Source organism: Rattus norvegicus, chromosome 1, assembly GCF_021556685.1.
Source record: "Rattus norvegicus strain SHRSP/BbbUtx chromosome 1, alternate assembly SHRSP_T2T, whole genome shotgun sequence".
Taxonomy (NCBI): domain Eukaryota; kingdom Metazoa; phylum Chordata; class Mammalia; order Rodentia; family Muridae; genus Rattus; species Rattus norvegicus.
In genome coordinates, this window is record NC_141534.1 from 126,529,799 (window position 1) to 126,549,200 (window position 19,402).

The window sequence follows — 19,402 nt, forward strand, 5'->3', positions numbered from 1 at the left end:
CTTAATGAAATCACAATTGAACTATGGGGTAAATCCAAATAAGACAATTTCAGAGAAAGTTCAGAATTCCTTGTTTTCTGCCTCTACTAACTACATCAAACTGATCCATCCAGATACCTATCTCTTTGAGCTTCTCCCCAGTTGTAAGGGTCTATTGAAATTAGCTCTAAGTTTTGAGTTGTTAAGCAGCCTAGATCTTCCTCTTCAGGAAGAACAGTATAGCAACTCCTGCTTAGACAACATGCGAACTCCTGATTTTCTGCTTTCCATGAGTAAAGATGTTTCAAAGAGAGACCTTGGGTAAGGCTGGGCAAAATAGTAAATACTATATTGTTCAATTCCCAATATTCCTCTTTCTACATTTGTCTCTCTTTCTCTTCTATATTTAAGCAACATACATTTACTAATGCTAAGTTTGATATCAATGAGACTTTCTGTGAGAAAAGCAAAATTCTTACTTTGGTAATTATTACCAAAATGCACTGCTTGTAGTTCTGCTGGTGCTTGTAAAGTTGTCTGTGCTGTATGTCAATTGACCATTAATTTTTATGTTAAATGCATTCCCTATCAGGTGTTCTTTAAAAGGAAAAACTTTGACAGAATAAATTTACTGATGACATAGGAGAACACTAGATAATATGTGATGTACAGGTTTAAAAAATGTTTTGTGATTGCTGTCGGCAATTCAGAAAAAACCTGTGCTGCTAAATAAACGCATATGATATAGAAATAATTAGTGTGAACAGAATACTAATGAAGATATAGTGGTCTGTCAGTGAGATATTTATTTTCAAAAGATGACAAGTAAATGTGGTGGGTAAATTTCTTTCAATGGAAGTATGAAATACTAATTTAGTACCACTAAGACGCAATTGATTTTCTAGTACACTCATTACTTGCCTGACAATACAGAAAGGGATGGACAAACAAGAAACAGGTAACAACTAAAAAATAAGGTAAAAAAATTAAAAAAAAAGCAAAGGGCTATGACAATTTATCCATGACTCTATAACATGGTTAGAAAAGCTGAATCTCTGTGACCCATGTTGGCACTAGAATAATAACAAATAACACTGCTAGTGTTATTTTTCTTTGTTTTGGGAAGCCCTTGAAGACCTTATGCAACAAGGATGATGCTAAAGTGTGAAAATCCTACAACCAAAGAGATGATAGTGTCAGTGGGACCAGATAAGAACTCTCCCTGAATTTCCGAATATTATAGCTTTAAGGGGAAAGTATCCTGTTATTGAGAGCCAAAGCATACCACAAAGTCACAGAACACATCAAAATTCACATAAGAGATTTATTGGAAGGAAAATGCCGAGGAAGATGGATGCCCCCTTTCAGACTAGAAGCAGGTGAAATACGAGAAGACAACAGGGATTTTATAAGCATTTCTTGGGGCAGAAATTTCTGGAGATTTTCAGAATGAGGATTATTGGATTTTCAAATCCAGAGCTTAGGGCTTTTTTTTCTTTGTATTACTCTGGTGGGGTCTGGATGTTAGGGTAGATAGAGTGTTCTTTCAGTGGAAAATGGTGATTGGAGGTCCTTAGGAACAGATGCTAAACACTTCTGTGCCCCAAGTAGTTTATAGTCTTTTTGTTTATTATTAAAAATAAAAACAAGAAGGGGTAGTAAGGGGTGATGGCTAGCATTTACCTCCTTCCTGCTAAATCCTTTGAAACCTCTTGTGCCAAGTCCTCACATTTACTTGGAAGGAAAGACCCTCTGTTTGGTTTCTTGTGCTCAGTCTAGAAGAAGCATCAAACTGAACAGTATAGAAAATATGGTTTATATTAAGTTCATTTGAGGCAGTGGTTTCTGGAAATTTCCATCATTTCAAGTTTAGAGCTTCTTCTTTTTATGAAGGAGGGAAGGGAACTAGATCCAGCTGTTAGTGTACTTAGAGTGTTCTGTATATGCAACCTGGTGGTTGGGGTCCATCAGGGCCAGGGCCTGGCTAGTTGAGTGCCACAAGGGACTTAGAGCTATAGCAATTCTTCCCAATGGTCTCCCCAAGGAAACATAACAAACAGTACATCCTGTTCTCTTTCAGAAATTTATTCTGAAAGTAAATCATACCCACTGAAGATTATGCAGGACTAAATCTCAGAATAACCTGCCAGACCTTAAAGCAGAATCAGTAGCTTCAGAGATAGACACATATTTTTTCACAGGAGACGGGATTTAGTAACTCAGAACTGTATTTCTGTGAATCAGGCACACTAGTTCTTCTTATTATCTCTGTTTCCTGTAAATTTCAGGTATAGTCTTCCTTTACTTGAGCATCTCATAAGCAGGTTTGGTTTTACTCAGAAACCCAAACCTGATTGATTCCCAGGAGCTTAAGTGGTAAAATCCCACACAACAGACAATTTTAATGGTAATCCTTTTATTTGATTGGAAGAATTTTTGCATCCAAAAATGAAAAGATTATAAATCTGTCAGGAAAGACCTCTCAAATAGCAGGACAAAGCAAAAGTTAGGTGACCATCATCTAAACGGCTGATTCATCTGTCTCTCCCTCAGCCTGAGAAGATAGAAAGTGGAAGACAGGGAAATCTGCTATTCATCCAGAGCTCTTTTCAATTATCATTAGAACAAAAACAGCTATTACTGCCTGATTGGTGATCATGTATTTGAAGTCTTCAAGTGAGCACATCCTGGATATCAACAAGATAGCCTCAATTTCTATCCGCAATTTTTTTGATTGCTACTCTGGGCATCCAAGTGAAACTTGCCTTTGATTAATTTTAATATGATTGAGCCAAATTCTGCAAGTCCTATGATTATAAGCATGGATTATCCAAGTATATAACCAATTTATCTCAATTTGAACTGTTCTCCAAAAAGCTTCTTGGATTGGAAAGAAAAATGCTGGGTCCAATTCTTTTGCCAGAATTATATGTAACTAACACAGAATTTTATGTGTGTATGCAGTTTCATGTTCCATATATGTGTACATCCTTGGCATAACTTATTATTAATTATTAATTATTAGTAACAATATATCTTGGTAAAATAGTTGATGTAATATTATTTCAATTATTTGTGTTTGAAAAAAATATATCCAGTTCCTTATCCTTGAATATCTATCCCGACGACACTAGCATCACTATCCCATCTAACTTCATATACATTCTTACTCTTTAATATCAACTTCTTATTTAACCACTTATTTAAACAACATCTGTGAGTGCATGGATATGAGCCCACCTATATCTACAAAATCCAGACTACTAGGTCCTCACAGGGATGTATTCATCAAACTTCACCCCAGCATTGGATATACTTTCAAATATTCGAGAGACTATAGTAGCATACACAGGGCCAGCACAGGTTTAAAAAAGGAAGGAAATGTTAGTACTGAAATGTGAAAATAGGTACAAAGTATCATCCTAAATGAAAACACTATTTGTATTTGATACCTGGTGTGTAAAAGGCAAAATTCATTTTTCCCAATGGAGTGCTACTGGTTATATCAACCATATTTGAGGGCAGGACCCAAGGATGGGAACACTGAAAACAGTTCCCCTTTTGTTTCAATGATCTCTTGTGGGTATTTGAATCATTTTATTTTTGTACTTACTTGATTTGTTGGGTGTTTAATTTGGTAATTTTTTTTCTGGTTCTGTTTTTATTTTTGAGGGAATAAGACAAACACAGATAGATACCTTGTACACAAGCAAGCGTGCATGAAATTTTATTGATAGGGAGACAGAAAGATCTGGGATTACTTGGAAAAGTGGAAAGACAATAATAAGACACATTATAAGAAAAAATCAAATAATAATACAAAATGAATTTATATACAAACAAATACAATCCAAACCATACAACACAATATATTTTATAATGCTAAATTGTGAATGTGCCCTAAATATATACTAATACCTTAACATTTATAAATAGATCATACAAAGTACTACTACATTAAAACAAGAAATGGCAAAGTACTACATGATCATTTCAATGTTCAGTAAAAGAAAATAAAAACGTTTGTTACTTTTGTGGTCTGAAAATAATTCAAATAATAGTTACAAAATGAAATTCCATACAAATTAGTGGAAAGCTATTATACACAGATTCTAAATACCTCAGTATATCTTCCTCTAAAAATATACCATGTGATATACATTGTTGTCACTTCCATTGGACATTTTACCAGATACTGTGTTCAGCATAGACATCAGGTAATGTAAATACTCGGCTTTTTTCTTAAATATTGGATAATCTACAAGTTTGCAAAAGCATACTCTGACATAAGTAAGAGACAAGAAAAAACTAACAAATTGAGAATGGGGCTGGAATCAAGAGTGGGATGAAAGAAGAAAGGAAATTGTGAAAGAGAAAACAGGCAGAAATAGCTAGGATAAGGGGAGTGGATTGTGGAAAGGAATACAGGAAATACAAGAGGAATAGATAAAAATAAGAGTACACTAGAGCAGTAATGGAAGGGTAATAGAAAAACATAATAAAAATGTTATAAATTATGTATGTATGTATGTATGTAGTGTGTCTCTCTGTGTGTCTGTCTGTCTCTCTCTCTCTTTCTTTCTCTCTCTCTGCGTGTGTGTGTATGTATGTATGTATGTATGTATGTATGTATGTGTATATATGTGTGATCCAAATGAAATCACCAAATAATGAGTCTAAAATGGTCACCACTTGTCACCAAACAAAGCTTCCAGTACTTGCAATGGTTTACATTTAATTGAGTTATGGGCCAAAAGAGCTGTCATAAATCGAACAGAAATTTCCAAACAAGCAAAGTTGTTGCCAAAACTATAATATCCTCTGCCCAAACTGACAGCAAGATCCCATTGCCAACAGTAATTTGAAATTTCATTAAAATGGAGATGTCAAGTCAATGCCCACCTAGAACCTATAGTGTTACATTCCAAGGTCTTTGGTAATATACTAGGTACTTCTCACATATAGTATGACCTCCCATCATGGGAGTTAATGGGATGTCCAATTGAACAAATAAGTGTGTCTCTGATTGTTGTTCCTTGTCATGGGCTCATGTCTTTATGTTGATTTCTCTTTCCCAATGCCATGATCATAGTTGTAGCATTAATTTTGAGATTAATTTCTCACTGGTAACTACCTTCTTCAATGGTTTATTTTCCCAAATGAAACGCACAAAGCCTTTATAGTTAATATGACTTAATCAACACAAAACTAAGCAACTGCCTAACCACTAAGCTCTTAGAATCTACCTCCCACGGATACCTCTGAGTTACTAATTTCTAATTTCTTTGTTCTGTTTTGGCTGCTCCTGACTTTATTGTGCAGTCCTATGGGCCATGTTCTCCTGGTCCCTTTACATGGTGGCTCTGTTTTCTCCCGTGCACACTCGTTCTCTGGCATTATATCTCTCAATACTTCCTCTTCCTCATGATTTTTAAACCTGATAACTTTAAATCCTACAGCTGTCTCATGTTCCCAACTAATTGCTGCTAGCATCTTTATTTTACCAATTACAATTACCTGGGGACTTCTTCCCAGAAACTACTTATAGGTCCTCTTCTGCAAACAGGTTTTGGGGACCCAGTAAACATTAAAATACAGTTACATTGAGGCAAGTAGTAACTCTGTGAAAGTACTGACTAGCATATTAATACTATTGATATTTTTTTCATTTTATTATATTTAATTTTATTATATTTTATAAAGGAATTGGTGAATGGTTGAATAAATAAAAAGATAAAATGATGATAATGTGAAAATTTAACAACTGAACTCTCACATATAACCTATTACAGAGACAAATTTAGTTTTCCAAAAAGAGTAAAGCTAGGTACATTAACTAGGACAGGCCATAGGTTCAGCAGTAGCTTATCAACAAATAAATTGATTCCACGGTTTTCTGAGCTTTAAAGTGTGTTTTTACATGGTTACAGTTTGCTTCATTACTTTTGTTGTTTGTTTTTGTCGTTTGCTTGATAGTTTTTTGATTATGTGTTTTGAATATGGTTTTACTTTCTTGATTTTTAAGGGCTGTGTTTTGATTAGATTTTTGTATCTTTTTTGCCAAACAGCTTCAAGTTGGGTAGAAAATGGAAGTGGATCTGAAGAGCTTGGGGGAGTGGTATAATTTAATCAAATGTTGAATTAAAATATTATTTTAAATAATGAAAAATATAATATTCAAAATATATGCCACTGCTTAAATATCTTGCTGTAAATTAAAAAAATGTGGCAAGTAATAGAAATATGGGTATATTTAAAGATGGTTTAAGCAAACATGTAGTAAATGAGAACACATACAATTTCAATTCAATTTTATACACAAGAAAGCAAAAATTAAAAACATTAATGAGGAGATTTTACAATACCACTAGCTAAGCATGGTGCTCTGATTCTGTCGTGATCTTCTCGTGATGCTGACAGGAAGCATGGTTTCAGTAATGAGCTTGAATTCTCAGATGACAGCACAGTGAGACTCTGTATCAGACATAAATAATATGCATTAAAAACAACACTGGTAGGGGTTGGGGATTTAGCTCAGTGGTAGAGCGCTTGCCTAGGAAGCGCAAGGCCCTGGATTCGGTCCCCAGCTCCGAAAAAAAGAACCAAAAAAAAAAAAAAACAACACTGGTATAACTGCAACATATGTATACTTTAAATAAAAACAAAAGTATATATAGATAAATATTTCATAGTCATATTTAAAATAAGTTCTCAGAGCTTTTGTAAGAAAGATGTACAGATTAAAGACATGTTCAACATCCTCATTCATCATGGAAATGCAAATAAAAACGACCCTGAAATTCAATCATATATATCTGTCAAAAAGCCTAAGATGAAAAACTCATGTGATAGCAAATAGTGGCAAGGATGTAGATAAAGAAAAAATATTCCCCCATTTTTGTTTTGAGTGCCAGCTTATACCACTACTTTGTACATCAATTTGACAGTCTCTCAGGAAATGGAAGTAGTTCTACCCAAGAACCAGCTATAGCACTCCTGGGCAAAAGATGACATCCTATGCTACATGGACACTTCTCACCTCTATTCATAGAACCTTTGCTTATAATATCCAGAAAGTGGAAAAAAAACTTAGTAGTCCCTCAACTGAAGAATGGATAAAGAAAATATGGTCCATCTAAACAATGGCAGTGCATTCAACTACTAAAAACACAGACACTGTGAAACTTCTACAAGAATGAATAGAACTTTAAAATAACAGCCCTAGTAGAGCAATGAAGAGCCAGAATGCCATATGGTATGTATACATTTATGAGCAGACATTAGCCATAAAATTCAGGAGAAATGTGGTACAATCCATAGAATCAAAGAAGTGGGGAACATGGAAATCCTAAGGCCAGGTGAGAAATTCTCACTCATAACTAAATAGTCATAAGAGGTGGATGGAGAGAGAAAACTGGGTAGAAGTGTAGGTGATGAGGGGACTAGGGATGGTGGTCGGATTTGGTAAGAGGGAGGGTGAGAGAATGCTGGAAATGAGAATGGAAATAGATGGAGGGGCATTTGTGGTAACTAGTTGGAAGACTGGGATGTCAGAGGGTACAGGAAGTAAAGGCAGGTGATATTAGCTGAGTTTTCTACCAGAGGGTGACATAGAGACTGAATTGATCACCTCCTGTAGCAAAGCAGGACTTCTAGAAGAAGGAGAGTGGCATCAATTCACCCTCAAAACCTTCAACAACAAAAAAATACGTTGCCTACAAATTATGTTGTGATGAAGGTGGAGCAAAGAAGGAGGGAATAGCCATCTAATGACTTCCCTAAATTGAGTCATATTTCATGTGAAAGTGACACTCTGACATTGTTAATGATATTTGGCTATGCTTTCAGACAGAAAACTAGCACAATTGTGTCCTATGAGTATTCATCCAGCATCCAATGAAGACCAACACAGAAACCCACAGTCAAACATCTAGTACAGCATTCAGGCAGTCTTGTGGAAGAGTTGGAGATTAAAGTGAGGAAGACAGACATGTCGAGGAACCAAGTGAAGACCCATAATTTAACTAACATGGGATTATGGGGACTCAGAACCTGAGCTACTAACCAGGGAATCTGCACTCCCTGGATCCAGAATCCTATGCATTTGTAACAAATATAAGCTTTGACTTCATATGGGAACCCTAAGAAGTAGAGTGGGAGCTGTGTGGATCTTTGTTCCTAGCCACTAGATCCCTGTATTCTACCTGGACATGCAGCTTATGCAGCAGTTGAAAAAATGGCTAGACCTATTGGGACTGGATGCTGCAGGGTGAGGTGGTAGCCAAGGGAAACTGCTTCTCTTAACAAAATGAACAGATGGTGGGAGGAGAGTGATATTTAAGGGTAAGAGTAAGAATGGAGGAAGGATGCAACTATCATCAGGATGTAAGATGAATAATAAAATCAAAATTGAAAAAACAATGTGGATTTCTTACATGAAATGTAACTTATGACACCTTAAAGAGCAGGGGAATGTCATAATCTTTAAAAAAATCAACCATTTAATGAAATGTTTCCAAATAGTTTATGAATAAATACAATAAAAACCCAAAATCTTAGCCATTGACATAGTATATAGATAACTACATCTGACCTAATAGCAAATAGCACATTTAGATTTTTTTAAATTTTCTTTTGCTTTCATGTGAAGTTGCCTTGTTCTAAAAGCTTAAGATTTTTAAATTTTTCCCTGATATCTATATCTATAACTATAGTTGTATTATTTTATGTAGTATGTTAGAAGAGTGTGTAATGCTTTTGATGATCTGACTCTTGTACTGATAACCCATGTAAATCCCTCTACTATTGAAATAGCAAATACACTTAATTTCATGTTCCACCTTCACTCATATACCAGAGATTGGATTATAATTCTCTTGTACAAAAACTATTTTTCAGTACTGAAAGCTGTAAGTTGACTTACATTAGTCTTTAAAGTAGGTCAAATTCAGCAAACTACTTGGCATAACATTAGTAATTCATCATAAATGATTTCATTATGAAATCTCTGTAAGCTTACAAAATTGTTAATAGAATAAATTCTTATAATGTAAAGATGACCAAAACACATTTTTAAAACTATTGAAAATAACTGCATACACCTTAAATATTCTGATAAATTCACTAGAATCTTAGTATTGTTACTATGCCCCAAATCAAAAAGCTATTTAGAGCTTAAGACTATACTCCTCCAAAGCACAGCTAATGTATTCTTGATTTTATAGCCAGACAATATAAATTTCATTAGGAAATCCATGATAGTCAACTTTGAAAGATCTTCCTGAAATCACAATTGAATTGTGAGCTTGATATGTACTTTCTTTATTTAAAATAATTATAACTAGGGTATTCTCTAAAACTGTGCAATGCAAAAAAGAAAGAAAGCATCTCAAATAAATGGTTCTGGTATAATTGGCAGTCAATATGTAGAAAAGTGAAATTAGATCCATATTTGTGACTTTGCCCAAAGTTCAAGTCCAAGTCCATTAGAACTGAACAAACCAATATTAAACAGGGTACAGAATTAAACAAACAATTCTGAACAGAGGAGTCTAGAATAGCTGAGAAGCACTTAAAGGAAAGTTCAATGTCCTTAGTGATCAGGGAAATGCAAATCAAAAGGACACTGAAATTCCACCATACACCAATCAAAATGGCTGAAATCCAAAGCCCAAATGAGAGTGTGTGTTGGGGAAGATGTCAAGAAACTGGAAAATTTCTCAATTGCTTCTGGGACTGCAAACTGTGCAACGACTGTGAAAATTAATCTGAAGTTTCCTCAGAAAATTGGAAATAAATTTGCCTTAATATCCATCGTAAACCCAAAAGGTATCCCACCATACCATGGAGGCACATGTTATACTCTTTTCACAGTGGCCTTGTTTGTGATAGCCAGAAGCTGGAAACAACACAGATGTCCCACAAAAAAATGGATGCAGAAAATGCAGTTCATTTACACAATGGAATGCTTCTCAGGTATTAAGAAAGAAGACAGCATTAGTTTTATGTCAAAAGGATGGAACTATAAATATCATCCTGAGTGAGGTTACTCAAACCCAAAGGGACTTGCATGGTATGTACTCACTATTAAGTGGATATTATCCATAAATGGATAGAATTTTCATGATACAATCCACAGAATTCTAAAAGTTTAAAAAGTAAGGGGCCTAAGTGAGGTCACATCAATTCCACTTGGGATGGATAAAAAAAGCAGTCACGGGTTGGAGGGAGAGAGGGTCTGGGTGAAAAGTGAGACAAGGAGGGAAAAGCAGGACATGATCAATATTAGCTGGGGAAAAAGGACTGAAAATATAAGGGCCAGTAGAAAGAATGGAAACAGGCAACCTCAGGAGGTAGGAAGTTGAGGATGCCTCCAAAAAGAACCAGAGTCCTGGGAGGTGAAACACAGAACTTAAAGGGAGGGACCTTAGATGAAGTGTTCTAAGATGGGGAGAGGGAACTTTCAGAGTGAACCTCAAGCAGAAAGACAATCAGGGATTGTCAATGAGGGATGTGGTGGCCATCACACAGTCAAAAACTCTGAGTCATAATTGTTCCTGTCTGAAAGAATTGCAAGGACAAAATGGTGACAAGCCCAGGAAAACGGAGGTTCAGTAAAGGCAAAAATTGGATTGCAGCTCAGGGGAAGACCTCAAGGCCTGACACTAATACTGATGATATGGTGTGCTTTGAAACAGAGGTCTATCATGTCTGCCCTCTGGAAGACCTAACCAGCAGCTGAAAAAGTCAGGTGCAGATATTTACACCCAACCAATGGACAGAAGATGGTGATCCCTGTGGTTGAATTAGGAAATAATTTAGGAAGTGGGTAATCCTTGTAGGACAGGTAGTCTCAATTAACCTTGGCTGCTGAAATCTCTCAGATACTGGAACACAAACCAGGCAGCATCTACCAGCTGATATGAGGCCCCCAACACATATACAGCATAGGACTGCTGGGTCTTGGTAAAGCCAAAGAAGATTCATCTAAACCTCAAGAGACTGGAGGCTCAAGGAGTGTGGGCTTGGTGGAGGGTGGGAACATCCTCATGGGTACTGGAGAAGAGGTATAGGATGTTGAACAGTCAAATATGGAGCAGGAGAAGGAAAAATCCAATCTATTAAAATATTGTTTTAAAAATAATATTTATGACTATGATTGTCTCTATTGTTATATGTTTAAATATATACTTCAATGGAATAAAATTTACTCCTCACAAACCTGCAATTAAGCCAATATAGTGATCTGTGTCTTTTAACTCCTAGTACAGAGAGGGCTAAAATCATATAGATTTTTTTAAGTTTGAAGCCAGCCCAAACTATAAATGGAGTGCTATGTCCTAAGCAACATAGTAGTACTTTTCCAAAAAAATATAATTCAAATCATAGAGGGCAATTATATGTGCATATAACTGTTCAGTTGTGCATACATGTGAGGTGTGAACACAGGTATGTAGTGTAAAGTGGTCAAGATTACATGTCTTTCCATTTAACTGCTCCAGTATATTTTGGGGCAGAACATATCATTAAATTTAGATCACTATTATCTTACACCACTAACCATAAATACTAGCAAGCCTATACTGGGATTTTTGCTTTTTTGTATGTATGAAGAATCGATTATCCAAACCTAAGTCCTTCTGCTCAAATGCATTTCTATTATAGACTAAGTCAAATTCTAGTTTTAAGCACATATACAAGTTAAAATAAAATAAAATGCTAAAAACTAAGATAACAACAAGAACAGTTCTATGATGAACTATATATGGGGAATAGTATGTGTATGTGTAAGTGGTTGTGTGTGCGTGTATGTATATATATATATATATATATGTATATATATATATGTATATATATATATGTGAAAAATTATGACTAGTTATATAAATTGTAAATCACTTATAAATGTAAAAATATTCTCATACCAACATGAGTAATCTTTGCATACACATGCTCCCAACAAAGATTATATGTATGTATGTGTGTGTGTATATATATATATATACCATTTATGAGTAAATAAAATATAAATATATAAATATATTGATATTAATAACAAATACAAATTGGATTTCCAGTGCAGATAGTAAAATAATTAATTCAAAATTGTTGCTATAAAAATAAACCTAAACTTAGAACAATTTTTCAAATTGAAAATATCTTGTAAGCTACTTTTATTGCCTTAAGTAAAACAATAATTGGTAATAATATGTGTAGCCACAGAACTAATGGTTGAAAAATATATTCCAATTAGCACAATTAAATACCATTGAAATATGAATAGGACATTACAATCTTTAGTATGGGAAAAATAGAAAGCTCAATTTTGATTAACAATGTTTTCTTAAGAGAGCTAGGGCATGGGGAGAAAATCCTGAACACGGGAGCAGTTAGCTTTCATGTATCCCACAGAAAATGTGGTGCACTTAGCACAGTTTTTCTATGCTGACTCAGTTTTTTTCATTCTCTCTCATACACTGTACATCCAGAGAGTACTTACAGTCAATGCAATAAAAGAAAATTATGATCTCACTATTACTAGTGTAATCACCTGAAACCATAAAATAATATATATTAATAGAAAGGAAAAGAAATTACCACACTAGGTATATCACATGCAAACCTACAGTAAATGTAAAAAAAAAAATAAGCTCTTACCTACGTGAGCAATTCTTCGAGTGCACATTTCTCCAAAGAGCTATACAACAAATAAAAAAATAAAAAATCAACATGTTAAGTCATATAAAAGTATAAATATAAACAGTCTTTAACATAGGCTTTATGATTCTAAGAGCCATATTACTAAGTCGAGAAGAAAATTTTTGAAATAATGTTCAAATAATCAATAGATCAAAAAATGTAGATTTAGTAATTTACTACATATACTGTATATGGTGTTTGAAGGACATTGAAGGCTTTGAGATATCTTTCACTTATTTTATTAGAATTTTGCGTTTCAGTACTATATTTACCAACTTCACTACCCCAGCAAACTCTTCCCATATAGGTACACACAATCACTCATTATTTCGTTTCCTCCTCCTCCTGGTGTTCCTGGTTCTCCTGGACCTCTTGGTTCTCTTGCTCTTCCTGCTCCTCCGGCTCCTTCTGACTTTCCTCCTATTCCGCGGTTGCTGCTGCTGTTGCTGCTGCTGCTGCTGCTGCTGCTGCTGCTGCTGCTGTTGTTCTTGTGGGCATTGCTGCTGCTGGCACTGCTGCTGCTGACACTGCAGCTGCTGGCATTGTTGCTGCAGCTGCTGGCATTGTTGCTGCAGCTGCAGCTGCTGCTGCTGCTGCTGCAGCTGCTGCTGCTCCTGCTGTTGCTGCTGCCGCTGCTGCTGCTGCTGCCGCTGCCGCTGCCGCTGCCGCCGCCGCCGCCGCTGTGTTTTAAAAGAGTATAGTTACTAGGAATGTCCAATTTTAAAACTCAAATATTTAACCATGAAATCACCATTTTGTTCTCTGTTCAGGATTTCAGGTTGAGATCTGTGTAGTTGTCCTGAAACAGGTCTCCATTTAGGACCATTTGTTAGTTTAAAAGTTTGACCCTATGGTGTGTTCACTGGGAAATAATATTTTTTTTAGAAAATGTTACAATAACTTCAAGAAAAGTTTCTTCAAAAGAAACTCAAATCGCAATCCACAGGTATGTAAGTCAAAAAATTAATTTTCATTTAGAAGAAAACATTCTGTCACAATATACAGATGCTAAATTACTAAGTGGTTCCTGACAGGAGGCACAGGAACTTTTCCATAAATCCAAAACTACAGATTCATAATAAAAATATTCGTAATTTATTCACACACACATATGAAACTCTCCCTGATTATTAAAACTTGAAGTTATAATCATCTAACATCTAAGATAATATTTTTTGAACTTCCTAATGCTTTTGGGAATCAATATAAATCTTCATGTTACAGTGACTCACAACCATGAAAATATTGTGTCACTACTTTGTAAATATTTGAATCATAATGTATCTGATGTGCATTATATCTGATATCGAACTTCCAAAGAGGTCAGAAACCACAGTCCAAGAAATGTCAATCCTGAAAAATTAGGCCATTTGACAACTGCAATTATTAGGTAATTTAAGGTTTTTTTTTTTTTTTCAAAACAACCAAGGGTCTTTCATTTGGTTCATTCAGAGTCAGAATTTAGGCTGTCCACTTTTCCCTTCAGTGTAGGACAAATATTTTTTAATTCATGGTTGAAATAGTCTGTCAATATTATTCTATGTAGCTAATTTACAAAATGAAGTGGGACTCAGTTAATATGTAAAACTTTTCATCAGATATCTCATGGCATGAAACTGTAATAAAGTTTAATTGTGCTTCATCAATACAGAGATCCTGTGCTATGTGTAGTACAAAAAAAAAAATACTTCTAAATGTTTGGGGTAAAATTGTCCAATGACTTTTTACAGATTAAATATTGGATAAATCTTCAATATCTGAAAAAATAATTTTAGTTCTCCACAATAATAGACCAAGAAATTTTGAATGCATTTTGATAAGTGATGCAGAATCTAGAATCGCAATGCTATTTCTAATTAGATGACTTCTATGAAAATAATAAAGAACAAATTCTATGAGCAGTTTATTTTTAGTTTAAAACAACACTGTCTTTTTCTATTTTTGATGAAACCACATAGTGGGCTGTGATAGTGGTATAATGTCATGATGCATTATAAGTCATTTACAAGTGAGTTTATTCACACCTCAAAAAAACAAAGAGAGCTTGATGTTTCTCTTACATGCAGTAGTGAACCACATATGTAAATAGATAATGTGAAATAAATATAGGGTCTAGACTAGTTAAATGGAACATGGGCTGGGGGGAATTTGTAGAGGAAAATACCTAAGATGATGTAAATAGAAAATATGACAGGGATTTTTTTTCAGGATAAGATGATATCAATATAAGGAACAGTGCATGACTATAAAGGCCATAGGTAAATATTATTTTATTTTTATTTATATTATACATCTCATACATGCAAGTTTATGTGCATGAATATGTATTCTAAAGCATCTTATGTTAATTGATTTTTTGAGAGAAACAACATACTTGAAATTATTTAATCTGTGTATAATCCATTTCTTCAAAACAAGTCCTACGGAAAATGCGACCCTTAGGATATACTGGAAAGAAAAGAAGAGGATGATGTAAAATTGGTTTAGGATTCACAGTTCTTTTTTGTTTGTTTGTTTGTTTCTGTTTGTTTTATTAATTGGATTTTTTATTTATTTACATTTCAAATTTAATCCCCTTTCCCAGTTTCCCATCCATAAACTCCCTATCTCATCCACCCCTACTTTTATGAGGGTATTACCCCACCCATCCACCCTCCTCATCATGCCTGCTTGCCCTGTCATTCTCCTACATTAGGGGGTCAAGTATTGGTAGTACTAAGAGCTTCTCCTCTCATTGGTGCCCCAAAAGGCCAACATCTGCTATAAATGAAGCTGGAGCCATGGGTCTGTCCATGTGTACTGTCTGGATGTTGGTTTTGTTCCTGGGAGATCTGGTAGTTTGATGATGTTGGTGTTGTTTCAAACCCTTTTGACTCCTTCAATACTTTTTCTAACTCGTCCAATGAGGGACTCCATTCTCAGTTCAATGGATGGTTGCAACCATCTACCTCATTTGTTATGTTCAGGCAGAGCCTATGAGAAGACAGCTATACCAGGCTCCTGTCATCATGCACTTCTTGGCATCAGCAATATTGTCTAGGTTTGGTGGCTGTATGTATATGGGCTAGATCCCCAGGTAGGGTAGTCTCTGAATATACCCCAAAAGTATAGTGATCCGATTATTTTTCCTAAAATGTGGAGGCTCTTTTGTATGTGGATGATGGTAAGAGGACGACAAGACATTTGCAAAATATTATAGTGTTCTGCCCAATTATTTTGTTGTCCTAACGATCTTAAAGTCAGAATATAATTTCTGAAAACAAGACGATTATTGAAATCCCATTTCAAGGATTTGATCTGAAAAGGACACGGACACTTGCTGTATGATTATTCCCTCACATAACATGCAAAAATATTATGCATGCTTCAAATGGAGAAAAAACTTCATTATCTCTGCCCTGATGAAAAGACACTGAGCCACAATTTCAACAAAGTTAAGACATTCCAATGATTCAACATTAGCATAATATCCAGGGTTTGGGAAGCAGCTATGTAAATAGACATGAGGTAAACAAAATATTACCATATGTCACAAATATCCTAGAAATCTGTCTATGCATGTGGGGTTAATTCAGTTAAAGTATAATAAAATACGTTTCTAGTGTAATATTCCTAAAGCACTATGTTTTCCAACAACTCTTAAAAACTAATATCCATAGGTAAGCATAGATCTAATCTCCAATCAATTAAAAGTTTATATTGATTAGTTATGTCATAAAGTACAGAGAAAAATTAATTGATTGGTGTCAAAATAGTCCTACACGACAGTTCAGAGAACATAATACATGTTATCCTATAATAAATAGAAATTAAAGAGTCAAATGAACAAAATTGTTCTACAAGATACATTCTGTAATATGTGGCATGTATTTGGGGAATAAATTGTAAACCTGTTGCCCATATAAAAGTCTGGCAGATGACAACACGGTGAAAAAGGACAGGAACGTGTCCACATATCCAAAACATAGATGAAGAGCTATGGGCAAATATTGATGCCTAAGGGAAACAGAGTAAATATTCTTCATAGATGGGCTGCTTGACTGGTTATCCAACTGACATAGGACACCATAAAACATATATAGTTATGAAGAATTCTAAGATGCTATTTGGGTATGAATAAGTAGGTCTCTTTCTCTTTCTGATCATGACTCCCTTTCTCCTGTCCAGAAACAAATAAAGTTTAAGTAGATGTCATTAGTGTGACTGGGGGAAAGGGCAGGGAAGCAATTTGAAGAGGATAAAGTTAGGATTGAAATGATAAGACTGCTGAATTTTCAAGTAAAAACAAATAAAATACCATAATAATGTGACTTTTGATAATCTGTCCTTAAGTTTAACCTATAGGATACACACACACACACACACACACACACACACACACACACACTCACATACATACTTACATGCATACATATGTGTATGTATGTATGTATCTCAAAGTTAACCTTTACATATAAATTAGTGTGATTTTCCTCCTGACCAATTTCAAACAGTAGATGAGAAATATGTGATGCTGGTGCTGGAATTTCCCCCTTATCTTCTTTTTGTGTGTTTTAAGTTTTTATTTATCCTTCTCTCATATAATGCATCACTACACTATTTACTTCCATCCATTCCTCCAGATCTCTGCAACGTCTCCACTACCCCAAAGTTTGTTTCTCTATTTTAATTTTTAAAAAAGGCAAGTATCACAGAGATATCAACTGAATCCAGGAAAACAAGAAGCAGTAACTCTATGCATAAGCCGTCAGAACAAGATTGGATAAGGAAACATAGTATGAACAAAATTGTTCCAATGGTAAGCAAATGAGTGAGAGCTACCCACACTCCCACTTTTAAGAGTATCATAAAACCCTAAGGTGAACAATCACAGTATGCATGCAGAGAAACTTGCAAAGATATATTGGCTCTATCATTGCAACTTCCATGAGCTCCTATGATCCTTGCTTATTTGATATTTTAGATCATGCACCATGGCCTCCACCAATTCCACAGGTTTCCCCAAGCTCATGATAAGGTTTGATTCTTTTTTCTACTCCCATTAGGTTTCTGATATCAATTGGGTTAAGCACCAAACTGTGGCTGTAGATAGTCATACTATAGTCAACACTGTAATAGGTACTATATAACCAGAAACTATCCAGGACTTTTATATAAAGAATTAATACATATTTAGCAGGAAGGAAGAAAGCAACTTTCAAGATATAAACTATACTCATAAATAAATTAACGATAAAATGTATTTACCATATGCTTCAACTATGCTACTCCTTGTACTTTTCCTAATTGACTCAATAAGCTACATTGTAGATCCTTACGACACTATGTTTACTACCACTATCTCCAATATACCTAGGAAATGAGAACAACTAAAGTATGATTTAACATACGATTAGATAACAGAAATGGGTGAATATACAATGTGGAATGTATTGGAATTTAAAAAAAATGAAAATACTAATGAAAAAATGGAAATACAAAAAAACATATTTAAAGAGGTAAGAAAGACCCAAAAATGTAGATTTCAAATATTTCTTTCATATGAACATTTTAGATCGAAAAGATCATAAAGGATACATATCATAGATTTAAAAGGATGCCTGGGAAGGAATATGGAATCATCTTCTATATAAATACTGAAAAAGAAAAACCTTGGGGAATATTGATTTGTCAGCAATGTGAAGTAGAGAATGGTAATAAATTAGAGCTTTAATTAAAGAAAGTACAAAGTAGTAAATACATAAAACAAAATTATAAATTTATAGATTGATGTCTGAAAGAATCAGCAGTAATAATATTAAGCAGATTCTTAAAATCACTGTAACAAATATAAATCATTATATACACATATATATGTATATATGTATATATATATATATATATATATATATATATATAAGTCATTTTTAGGAGTTAAAAGCATACAGTGAAAAAAAAGATTTTCAAAAAATGGTGCTGGTTCAACTGGAGGTCAGCATGGAGAAGAATGCAAATCAATCCATTCTTATCACCCTGTACAAAACTCAAATCTGAGTGAATCAAGGATCTCCACATAAAATCAGATACATTCAAACTAATAGAAGAAAAACTGGGGAGGAACATTGAACACATGGGCACTAGGGGAAATTTCCTGAACAGAACAATAATGGCTTATGCTCTAAGATCAAGAATTGACAATTGAACTTCATAGAATTGCAAAGCTTCTGTAAGGCAAAGAACACTGTCATTAGGAGAAAGTGGGAACCAACAGATTGGGAGAAGATCTTTGCCAATCCTTCATCCAATAGAGGGCTAATATCCAAGATACATAGAACTCAATGAGTTAGACTCCAGAGAGTCAAATAACCCTATTAAAATGGGGTACAAAGCTAAACAAAGAATTTTCAGTTGATGAATATCAAATGTCTAAGAAGGACACAAAGAAATGTTCAACAGCCTGAGTTATCACGGAAATACTTATCAAAATAACACTGAGATTCCACATCTCACCAGTCAACATGGCTAAGACCAAAAATTCAGGTGACAACAGATGCTGGTGAGGATGTGGAAAAAGAGGAAGACTCCTTCATTGTTGGTGGGAGAGCAAATTGGTACATTTTCTCTGGAAATCTATCTGGAGTTTCCTTGGAAGTTTAGACACAGCATTACCTGAGGACCCAGCTATACCACTATTGGGCCAAATGATGATCCAACATTTAAAAACAACACATGCTCCACTATGTTC

General features: G+C 34.7%; 1 protein-coding gene across 1 annotated transcript in view; it reads right to left on the minus strand.

Moving 5' to 3' along the window:
* Positions 1-2,382: 2,382 nt before the first annotated feature.
* LOC102555470 (uncharacterized) overlaps positions 2,383-19,402 on the minus strand; it is a 38,025-nt gene continuing 21,005 nt past the window's right edge. Inside the window, exons 2-4 of the mRNA XM_087601039.1 lie at positions 12,994-13,358; positions 12,637-12,676; positions 2,383-6,453 (exon numbers count right to left, since the gene is read on the minus strand). Of these exons, the coding sequence (XP_087457165.1) occupies positions 12,996-13,358 (363 nt within the window). The 3' untranslated portion in view covers positions 2,383-6,453; positions 12,637-12,676; positions 12,994-12,995. The remainder of the gene's footprint in view (positions 6,454-12,636; positions 12,677-12,993; positions 13,359-19,402) is intronic.